General features: G+C 42.3%; 1 protein-coding gene across 2 annotated transcripts in view; it reads right to left on the bottom strand.

Annotated features, from left to right (window-relative positions):
• PHRF1 (PHD and ring finger domains 1) overlaps positions 1-12,023 on the bottom strand; it is a 36,634-nt gene that overhangs the window by 20,812 nt on the left and 3,799 nt on the right. For both annotated transcript variants that reach the window (XM_076344268.1, XM_076344267.1), the window contains exons 2-6: positions 9,541-9,655; positions 9,092-9,214; positions 7,305-7,534; positions 6,249-6,332; positions 5,143-5,264 (exon numbers count right to left, since the gene is read on the bottom strand). In XM_076344268.1, the coding sequence (XP_076200383.1) occupies positions 5,143-5,264; positions 6,249-6,332; positions 7,305-7,534; positions 9,092-9,214; positions 9,541-9,631 (650 nt within the window). In that variant the 5' untranslated portion in view covers positions 9,632-9,655. The remainder of the gene's footprint in view (positions 1-5,142; positions 5,265-6,248; positions 6,333-7,304; positions 7,535-9,091; positions 9,215-9,540; positions 9,656-12,023) is intronic.

Genomic DNA, 12,023 nt, shown 5'->3' on the forward strand with positions numbered 1-12,023 from the left:
AACAGAAAGCTTCCTACCCTGGTACGGCCCTCAGATTATTATCCATTATTGATTTTTCAGGTAGGCAGCAACGAAGTTGCAACAAGAAGTCCAAGGGCAAGCAAGAGAGACTTCAGGGCCTTGGGACGACTGGTTAAGGGATCAGAAGCACAAGCAGTTTTCTCCTCTATCCCTCCAGTTGCAGGGAACGATGAGGGAAGAAACAGGAAGAGCCAGCAGATCAATACCTGGCTCCGAGCCTGGTGTCACTGGCAGGATTTTGGTTTTTTTGATCATGGGTCAGTCTACACAATACAGACGGGGTACACCTGCCTCAAAGGGGGAAAAGGATCTTTGCACAGGAGTTAGCAGGGCTCATTGAAAGAGCTTTGAACTAGATTTGAAGGAGGAAAGGGATAAAACCAGTCTCACTAGAGATAAGCCTGGGGGCGGCACGTCAATGTTTGAGGGAGGATGTGCTAGCGAGGTCCTTCGGTCTGCTGTCTCGGTGTAGGCAGGGGATGGAGATCCATGCGGCAGCAAAGACGCAAAGGTTATGGATGTTGTTAGAAACCATGGAAGCACCTGAGAATGGTCATGTAAGGAACTGGAGCTTCTCCCCCAGAAAAGATCAATAGCCCAACTGAAGTACATCTACACCAATGCACACAGCATGGGCAACAAACAGAAGGAGCTGGAAGCCATTGTGCAGCAGGAAAACTATGACATGGTGGCCATCACGGAAACATGGTGGGATGACTCACACAACACTGCAATGGATGGCTATAAACTCTTCAGAAGGCATAGGCAAGGAAGGAGAGGTGGTGTACATTACAGAGTGTTTTGGTTGTCTAAAGCTTAATGATGGTGATGAGAGGGTTGAGTGTTTATGGGTAGGAATCAGGGGGAAGGCCAACAAGGCAGATAACATGGTGGGAGTCTATTATAGACCACCCAACCAGGATGAAGAAGCAGACGAAATATTCAATAAGCAGCTGGGAGAGCTCTCACAACCGCTAGCCCTTGTTCTCATGGGGGACTTCAACTTACCAGATGTCTGCTGGAAATACAATACAGCAGAGAGGAGACAGTCTAGGAGGTTCCTGGAGTGTGTGGAAGATAACTTCCTGACACAGCTGGTGAGTGAGCCAACTAGGGAAGGCGCCCCGCTGGACCTGTTGTTTGTGAACAGAGAAGGACTTGTGGGTGATGTGAGGCTGTCTTGGGCATAGTGATCACAAAATGACAGAGTTTTCGATTCTCAGAGAAGTAAGGAGGGGGGTCAGCAGAACTGCTACCTTGGACTTCCGGAGGGCAGACTTTGGCCTGTTTAGGAGCCTGGTTGACAGAGTCCCTTGGGGAGCAGTCCTGAAGGGCAAAGGAGTCCAGGAAGGCTGGACATTCTTCAAGAAGGAAATCTTAAAGGCACAGGAGGAGGCTGTCCTCATGTGCCGAAAGATGAGCTGGCAGGGAAGAAGACCAGCCTGGCTGAACAGAGAGCTTTGGCTGGAACTCAGGAAAAAAAGGCGAGTTTATGACCTTTGGAAGAAGGGGCAGGCAACTCAGGAGGACTACAAGGATGTCGTGAGGTTATGCAGGGAGAAAATTAGAAGGGCCAAAGCCCAACTAGAACTTCATCTGGCTACTGCCATAAAAGACAATAAAAAATGTTTCTATAAATACATTAGCAACAAAAGGAGGGTTAAGGAGAATCTCCATCCTTTATTGGGGGGAGGGGGGGAAGTGTAGTGACAAAGGCTGAGGAAAAGGCTGAGGTACTTAATGCCTTCTTTGCCTCAGTCTTCTTTAATAGTAAGACCAGTTGTTCTCCGGGTACCCAGCCCCCTGAGCTGGAAGACAGCGACGGGGAGCAGAATCAAGCCCCCATAATCCAAGGGGAAATTGTTAGCGATCTGCTACACCACTTAGACACACACAAGTCTATGGGGCCAGATGGGATCCACCCAAGGGTACTGAGGGAGCTGGCAGAAGCACTCACCAAGCCACTTTCAATCATTTATCAGCAGTCCTGGCTAACCTGGGAGGTCCCAGATGAGGTTAGCAAATGTGATGCCCATCTACAAGAAGGGCCAGAAGGAGGATCCAGGGAACTACAGACCTGTCAGTCTGACCTTGGTGCCGGGGAAGGTTATGGAGCAGACCACCTTGAGTGCCATCACATGGCACGTACAGGACAACCAGGTGATCAGGCCCAGTCAGCATGGGTTTATGAAAGGCAGGTCCTGCTTGACTAACCTGATCTCCTTCTATGACAAGGCGACCCGCTTAGTGGACAAGGGAAAGACTGAGGATGTTGTTTTACCTGGACTTTAGATAAAGCCTTTGACACCATCTCCCACAGCATTCTCCTGGAGAAACTGGCTGCTCGTGGCTTGGATGGGTGTACTCTTTGCTGGGTAAAAAACTGGCTGGATGGCCGGGCCCAAAGAGTTGTGAATGGAGTTAAATCCAGTTGGTGCTGGTCACAAGTGGTACTCCCCAGGGCTCAGTTTTGGGGCCAGTTCTGTTTAATATCTTTATCAATGATCTGGACGAGGGCATCGAGTGCACCCTCAGTAAGTTTGCAGATGACACCAATTTGGCCGGGAGTGTTGATCTGCTCGAGGGTAGGAAGGCTCTGCAGAGGGACCTGGACAGGCTGGATTGATGGGCCGAGGCCAACTGTATGAGATTCAATAAGGCCAAGTGCCGGGTCCTGCACTTGGGTCACAACAACCCCATGCAACACTACAGGCTTGGGGAAGAGTGGCTGGAAAGCTGCCCAGCAGTAAAGGACGTGGGGGTGCTGGTTGACAGCCAGCTGAACATGAGCCAGCAGTGTGCCCAGGTGGCCAAGAAGGCGAATGGCATCCTGGCTTGTATCAGAAATAGTGTGGCCAGCAGGACTAGGGAAGTGATTGTCCCCCTGTACTCGGCACTGGTGAGGCCACACCTCAAATACTGTGTTCAGTTTTGGCCCCTCGCTGCAAGAAAGACATTGAGGTGCTGGAGCATGTCCCAAGAAGGGCAACGAAGCTGGTGAAGGCTCTAGAGAACAAGTCTTATGAGGAGCGGCTGAGGGAACTGGGGTTGTTTAGCCTGGAGAAAAGGAGGCTCAGGGGAGACCTTATTGCCCTCTACAACTACCTGAAAGGAGGTTGTAGCAAGGTGGGAGTCAGTCTCTTCTCCCAAGTAACTAGCGATAGGATGAGAGGAAATGGCCTCAAGTTGCGCCAGGGGAGGTTTAGATTGGATATTAGGAAAAATTTCTTCACTGAAAGGGTTATTAAGCATTGGAAGAGGCTGCCCAGGGAAGTGGTTGAGTCACCATACCTGGAGGCATTTAAAAGATGTGTAGATGTGGTGCTTAGGGACATGGTTTAGTGGTGGACTTGGCAGTGCTAGGTTTACGCTTGGACTTGATGATCTCAAGGGTCTTTTCCAACCTAAACTATTCTATGATTCTATACTTGCACTCTTGTACCCCACCCACTCACAAGCACAAAGACTCTGTGTGCCCAAGCAGTCTGGCCAGGATTATTTGTGGGCAATGCAGAGTGCAAGAGACACTGCCTATGAAGTCCTTAACACATCTCTTGGGCTCTGTGACTGGCAGCGAAGAACTAATTTCGGACTTCTTTCATGTACCTTTAAGGAATGAATGGATGCTTTTGGGGACCTTCTGCCTCATTATTTTGTCTCAGTCCTCACAAACAATAAGAAAAATGAGATCTGTGAAATTAAGGACTTTTGGTTATGGATGTAGCCCTATTCTTCATCTTCTTGACACCCGTCTCTATATCAGCGTTACTCTTCTTGCTACTTGGTAACCTGAATGAAGTCACACATTGATGTGTCACACCATTAATGCAATTAACCCTTTTTCTACTGTTTGTTCAAGTGTCTAGACATGTGCACTTTTGTATTCATAGCAATCTTAATGCTATTGTTACACAGTTCAGAAAGTTAGGTTGTCACATTCCAGTAAGTCTTACCTGAAAATGGTTTCAATGGAAAAAGATTTGATATCTTATGAATTTAAGTTACGGTTTAAGTAAACAGCATTATACCACACAGTTTAAACATTGTGGAAAGCCACATCTAGCTAAAAGCAATGGAAAGACAGGATGACTCCATTGGCTTTAGAATTGTTGGTAAAAATAACTGATGAAATTTTCAACTCTAGTGTCAGGTCAGACAAGGTTCAGATAAGGCTTATGAAAGTTCAGAAACAACTGAAAGACATGACTTCAGATAAGACCTATGAAACACTGGTTTTGGTTAAGTATTTTAAACTCAGTGTTCTGATGACACGCTTAACAATATTTAGCATTCCTGATTTTGTCTCTTCTCCAGAAGGTGAATCAGTGTATATGGACACTACAGAACACAAAGACAAAACGAGACTTACCAGATGTCTAGTTAGCTTGCTAGAAGTCATTTTTGAAAGATTATTTTACATACTCATTGCAATCAAGTATCTCTCTTTGTTCAATGGGTAACTTTTGACATCAAACTGACAATGCTGCAAGACCGATTAAACAGTATAAGAGCTTTAAATTCTAGCAGAAGACTGTAGGCCCAAAGTTGTGTTCAAGTATCTTGATGCCTCTACTTAAACACTTATTTTATTAATCAAGGAGGGGAAAAAAAAATGTTAGGCAGAGACAGAAGTAAGCAAGAGTAAGGGAATCATTTAATAGCTGTGGCTATAAAGAAGAGATCTCAAAATTTCACGAAACTGAATCTTAAGCACTTCTCCTGCACAGCACTAATGCCCAGTCAGTTGGGACAAGTCATGCACCCTCTCAAGGAGACATAAAAGATAAATGTTTTTTACCCTCCATGCACCCAGATGTTGCATGGATGAGCACAAATATCTTCATCACTTGAAGGTATGGTCACCTGTTTTGGTGGTCTGCAGCACTGATGTGTGCAGGACTCTCCACACATACGCTGCTACATGACCAGAAACAGATCCATCACATCATGGGGATGTCTGCACTATAAGCACATGGATACAAGTCTGGCCACGTGATGAGCCTGAAGAGAGCAGCAAGGGGCAGCCTACAGACCAGATAGTGCCTGTGCACCAAACACTGGCCAGCCCTGCAGCGCCATCTGCAATCATGCAGGTGCTATATTCATTTCAACCTTTCTTACCCTGCATCACAGCCGTCACACAGCAGCAGGCGATCCTCGCGGTCACTTCTGCCACACACCTCACAGAAGGTTGGATCATCCTCTCCATCATTACCCTGAGTTTTCGTGTTCTCAACAGGAATCTAAACAAAAGAGGGATTCACATTTTATGCAGAATGTGGCACTTTTTAAAATCTATTATCACATTAACAGTACCTGCAACAAAATCTAAAAGTGAATGAACCAAAATGGCTGTTACATACCAGAACTTTCATTTAGTTCATTCAATACATCTAGGACATGATCAAATGCTTGAAAACACCTACTGAACTTGTCTACTGTCAGACACCAACATCTATAGAAAACACCATTTTAAGAACAGGCGAAACCAAAATTCCCAAATCAGATGAAAAGTAGTCAAACGAACAAAAAAACCCCAAAAAACAAGACAAAAGAGAGCAAGCTTAGCTTTTTCCCCCCAAACATATGATTTAAATGTTAATTCACACTTCTGTTAAAATGCAAACACTTAGTAATAAACCACCAGTTTACGAAAACAGAGCATCAAACTCCTAAACGTCCCCTGAAACCCAACATGTTTCTGATATTAATAAAGAGCAATGACAGCTCTTCAATATTCTTTTGTGAGAGACTACTAGCATACTCAACCTGTGCCTTTAAGAGCTCTACTATTGCCTTGTGTCTCTCTCCCCTTACAAACCCAACTGCTACACAGTATAGCTGGTAGCAAGACATAAGGAAGAGATCATGTATAACCTAGATTATTCCTATTCGTATTATAACAGCACTTGCAGCATGCGGGGCACTTTCCCCACGTGGACAGGCTTACCAATGCAGAACAACTTAGAGTCAAATGTCCATTATGCAAAAGAGGCAGTTATGAAAACCACCCTTCTTGCCATCAGAAACGATGTCACACTTCAACCCACACAAACGTGGTTACAGAGGAAGACAAATTGTAACAGCACCTTAAAAGGCAATCTCAAAATAGGAAAGAAATAATTCATCCAGATACCAAATATCAGATGAACATGCTAGAAGTGTAAACCTTTGAATAGCTATTTTGTGGCAGTTGGCCTTGCTGTTTGCTACATCAGAAAGCTTACCTTTTTTAGGATTTTACCACCAAAATGTGCCCGAATGCTAATGTACTTAAAGAGAATTCGATCCACTGGACAGGAGTTTGCATTCTAGAAAGAAAGAAAAAAAAATTTCCCCATACAGTTAATAAGCACATCTCTTGATTCAATTTTTAAAAAGGAAATCCTCAATTATTAATGTAATAAGCATTAATGTAGTAATAATTTTAACAGCTATTGGTCTTGACATTTTAAGTACTTAAACCTGACTTATGTGGTTTACAAACAACCTATTGTATCAGAGAAAACATGCATTTTTAGAAAAGCATTTATTATTCTGAAGTCATTTAATTATTATTCCATTGCCAAAGCAACATCAAAGTTCTTCCAAACATTGCCTTGAAATAGCGCCGATGTTTTCGGGCATTTTCTTTCTTTGGACAAATGAGCAACTGGAAGTGGCTTACAAATATATTCAGTAAGAGTGATTTATCCACTTTTTTCAGATTTAATTACCACTGGTACTGCTGCATGCACAGTAAGTTTTGTTGTAATTCTCACCCTGGATTGTGATTATGGGAACTACACAGTTAGGTGGCAAGGAACTCTGACTGAAAACTGAATTCAGAGCAAACTGCTGATTTAGTCAGTATTCTTTTATCTTTTCTATGTTTAAATGTTCACTGTCGCAACAGACCCCCGTCCAACGGCTACAACACACAATTCAACAAGAGATAAAGATAGATATACAGAGAAATATACACATACACACAGAGAAAACCAGTATTACTGTTGTCTTGACTTGAAAAAAAGAATTTTAGATGCCTAGAAACACACTTGCTTATGACATTACAGCTTTCAGAGAACAGAACAGATCAGGATGGGTACAAGAAAAACAGATCACACTTCACAAACATGAATCCTGCCAAATAGAGCAGTAACCCAAGTGTATGTAAAAAACTTTAAGAAAGCAAATATAAATATTACAGTGTTTTGTTCTCATTACAGCAGGACAGCATGATCAGAGGGAAGAGAGCAGAGCACACCAGAAGGCCACAGGACATCAGGGACAAAACAGCTCACCTTAGACCACTCCACGATGCAGTCCAAGCAGAAGTAATGGGAACAGTTCTCAGGAGTCCCAACAGCCTGATCCCTAAACGTGTTGAGGCAAATGGGGCAGTTTTCACCATCCTCATCAGAGGAAATGCTCGCTCCGTTTATGTGTGGCTCTAATTTCAGAGAATCAGTCATTCCCCCCACAGCAGACTCAGTTTCTTCCTCTTCCTCCTCTTCATCATCATCTTCGCAATCTTAGAAAGTGAGAGATGAAAAACAACTCTCGTGTGCTGCAGGGCTTCAGCAGCGAGGGCAGAGGGGGTGGGCAGGATGGGGTACCAGTTCACAGAAAATTCCAAGTAAGCTTATTTTATGGGGCTGCAAGGGTGAAGCACAGCCCTCCCTAGTTTGAGGCAATAATTTTTGCTGTTTTCTTTTTTCCTAAATCCCTTCACTAAAAAGCAATGGATTACTCTGGCGAAAAATAAAGCCTGATAGCGTGACTAGTCTTGCAAGAGATTAAAAGGACAGACAGCAGAAAAACAACAGATTACCAAAACAAGAGAGTAGGATATGTCAGGCTACCACTGAACAATGGAGTTAAAAAATAAAGTTACAATAAAGTTGTCATGTATCCAACTTTTTTTTTTTTTTTTTTAAAATACACACTCCAGAGGACAAGAAGCAGCCATATGCTCACCTGCAGAAGAAGAGATTAAAGATTTCACCGGTAAATCATGATTTTGAGAGGCAAGGGATCTGGGTGTCTAGCTGGAGACTGCTTAAAGAAGCTTAGTTTTGAGTAAAATTAATTTTAAACACTCAGCACACATTGTTGAAAGGTATTTTTATTTTTAATACAAAATACAGAGACGTGTGTTAGTCTTTTCCTAAAACCTGTGAATTAAGTTGATGTTTTCAAGAAGCAGCAAAAAGTTACCTAAAAAACAGTCTCACTTTTTTAAATTTTTTTTTTTGGGGGGGAACAGCTGTTGTTGTTTTGTTTGGGTTTTTTTTTTGTTTGGTTGTGTTTTTTTTTTTAATAATGAAAATGGGGCCTTTGTCTTTTGTCTTTTCTATTGAATTCTCCTGTCTGGACACAGCAGAGAATACTCTAAACGCTGGATTAATAAAGCTTTTTGGCACCTGGCATCAACATTTTAGTCTGTGTTCAAATCAGTCTAACTAGTAACTTGGAAAACTGTGCTCTTGCCTTCCCAACAAGCTTTAAGATGTGATAAAAAGCTATTTTTGTCTACCCAAATAATAATTTGAGTGCAGCAGTTTCAGAAGTACATGCATCTACAGAGTACATTTTCAGTAAAATTAACAAACCCAAGTACCATCCACACTCCTTTTTCAAAGAAAAATTAGTCAAGTCTTCTTCCCTCTTCCCTAGGCCTAACAGCAACAGTAATTTATTTCCAAAACTCCCCATCACAACATTCACTTTAGAGCTCCATGCCAAAGCAAACAAACAAACAAACATGCTTTTCATAAGTGAAAAAATAGCATGAGCCACTGCTGCAATTTTTACTTTTTTTCTACTCATGTTGGGGCAGAGTTCACTCCTACTGACTATAATTATACCACTTTGGCTAGCGGATAGTCTTCAAACATACAAATGCTTTAAAAACTTAGAAATTGTGGAATATTACTTGTATGTTTATTACTGTAGGATTTGGGCATCAGCTTGACACAGCAGCATCTGTGGATTTACATTTCATGGTTAATTTCTGGATGAAAGCTTTCATCCCACTCTTCCTCCAATTATTAAAAAAATGCCCGTTAACGCACATTAACAGACCTACCTTCTAATTCTTCATCTTCACTTTCTTCCTTGTCCTCCTCACCTCCCTCTTCCTCAGTGTCATCTTCTTCCTCCTCACTTCCAGTATCATCTTCTGAATCACAGTTATTTCCACCATTGCTTTCTTAAAAACAAAAGAGAAGAAATATCTATTTGATGCAGACAGACAGGCAGAACACTGAAGGACACACCAGAACTCCTGCTTGGGACGTTATATATGAAGTGAAACCCCAGATTTCCTCAGTGGTATCAAAACCACCTGTTTTTGAGAAACTCAAGGGAAGCATGCCAGCGGTTTGAGATACAGAATTTAGGAAGCAAACCAAAAAAATTCTCAGGGAAAAAGAAAAAAATGGTCACAAATATATCTTTACTTCTCTTTGGAGGTTAAACCAATAGGTTCTCCAACCTAGAACTATAAACGTGCACATGCAGAGAGGCTGCATTTACCTGTTTCGCTGAGGAGCGTGAGACTCTGTCTTTTGCCCTTGCCTAGTACAGCATGCTTGTTTATCAGTTCATCCTGGCTGTCATCATCCATGGCAGGACATTGGGAATCTGCTCCCTGCAAGAAGGCAGACTTCAGTGAGACAGTGCACCACCTACACAAGCAGAGCAGGCATCAGCCCAGCAAAGAGCCTCCAACGCATCTGCGGAGATGTGAACGGTAGAAGGGACATCGCTCTACAGCAAAGGCTCCTCACACCATTGATTGGTTTTCCCAGTTTCAAGTCAGAGGTAGCTACAGGTAAGCAGTTAGCGTTACGTGAAGTTTCACATCCCTACTGAGCTAGATGAAACCAGCTGCTTGCGATACTCAGTTTAGGTGAAAGATTCAGCTTTATCTTGGGCTCCTGGATGACAGAAAAAGGTATAACCAGAACTCCCCTCTGAAAATAGGAATAGAAAACCTGCAAACACCAAAAACATCCTGTGGACTAGCAGTAAAATGCAAACCTGAAAGGGACCAGAGGCCCTTTGAACAAGGCCTAACAGGAAAACAATATGTGTTTCAAATCAAAATATCTTGCTCAATTGAAAAGAATCAAGAAGAAAGAGTATGTATTTTAGGTCTTTTTTTAAAAAGGCCTTTTCACAGCCCTGTCACGAAATAGAGAAGTCTTAGACCTCACAATTATTATTCCACAGAAAGGAGGAGACTTGAGTTGGTGCATATTAATGCAATCACATTAATTGCTGTGCATTAGCACAGACGGGCAATAAAACTGACAGATACTGAGAGATGTCTCATGATCCAAATTCATAATGACAATCAAACCAGAGCTTTTAATATATAACGCTATAAAGCATTAAGAAAGACAGATCACTGCAAGCTTCTATAAGCAAGTCATGGAAAAATACAATTAATTGACACTTATAAAGCTAGATGTCATATCTCAATAAAAAAAAAAATTGGATTCTTCTACAAGTGTGGCAAAGAAGTTTCAATCGGGTGCTCTTCTCCCACTCTCCCTGCTCCACATTACGTATCTTGCATATTAAGAGAATTTTTGGAACAAAACATTATGTTTTATTCAAGTACTCTTGATGCGTATCTTTACTTGCACACTCCCTTTTTGAGCCACGTAGCACAGCTCTGCACTTAAGAGCCTTAAAAATGTAGGCTTTGCTAAACCAGACTAAACTGCAAATGGAGTCTTCAATGCTCAGGGAAAAAAAAAAGTTAAAAAGAAAAAAGGTTGAGCTTCAACACAACCAAGTTCTTGGTAAAGATTTTGCCTAACTTCAGTAAGAATCTTGCCTAAATAGAGGTTTAAACTTTTAGCTAAATTTGTGACTGTTAACAGGAGTGTGTTTAGAAACAATTTATGTTGGCTGAAAACATGCAGACTCATCAAAAGTCAGTCACTCCATGATGTAACTGAAAAAAATAGGAAGAAACACTAGGAATTTTTGAAGTTTCAGCAGTGCGTACGTATGAATTATTCAAACTGAAACTCAATTATATAATATCCTCCCAAAAGCTAAGTTAGCTACAGCAATGCAAAATTCGTGGCAACTTTACAGCCAGGATACATAAGGGCAGAGACTGGCAGCACCAGTCCCATAGCAGGGCAGCGGCAGGCACATTTGTTATGTATGTAGGAGGAATTTACTTAGTGCATTTAGATTTTATGCAGAACCTCTGCCTTTATCACTTCTCCATCAGCAGGTTGTGGGAATAGAGTGGGTTCCTGCTGACCCGTCACTGCCACATCCAGCCAGCTATGGCACTCCCAAGCCACTGAGGACCACGGAGGCCAACCAAAGCCACCGCGGGGGTGAAACTGTGGATAAGCCTCCACTCTGCTACCACAATAACCTTCATTCCCCTGCTCCCTAGTTCTCCTTAAAGCAAAGCATAAGTACAGTGAGGAAAGGATCTTTTTCTTTTTAAAAGTGATTCCCACAAACCACAGTTCTGACCAACATACACTTAACTACATTTCCAAACAGCATGAATTTCTTCACTGCTGTGGAATAAAACAACTACCCATGTTATTTTCGCCCTGCTACCCCACGGAAAGATATCCTTTAAGCACAGAGGCAAACAAATCAGCACTTGTGACTTGACAATCTAAGCTGACATATTTATGCTGCAAATGCAAGCTTGTACTTTGCTCGGAGGCAAAACTCGGAGTTAAGGAAAATCTGGTATCGCAGCAAACAATCAAGTCTTCAAATCCTGTCAGTAAAAAAAGTCTGTTTTGTGGATAGCTGGGAATAGACAAGGAGAAACCAAGCGAGATGAAGCGAATTTGAGATTTTAAGCACATCACAAATCTTACTTTATGAGCAACCTTTTCCAAACTGGGCAGCTGCTCTTAAGCAAAAAAGAAGGAAACCAAAGTTGACTATACACCTACTATGAGAGCTTGTTCTCCTATTTTTTAAGAACAATAAGCAGCATTTCCAAGTTTTTTTGCTGATGG

The sequence above is a fragment of the Aptenodytes patagonicus genome, chromosome 7, assembly GCF_965638725.1.
Source record: "Aptenodytes patagonicus chromosome 7, bAptPat1.pri.cur, whole genome shotgun sequence".
Classification (NCBI taxonomy): domain Eukaryota; kingdom Metazoa; phylum Chordata; class Aves; order Sphenisciformes; family Spheniscidae; genus Aptenodytes; species Aptenodytes patagonicus.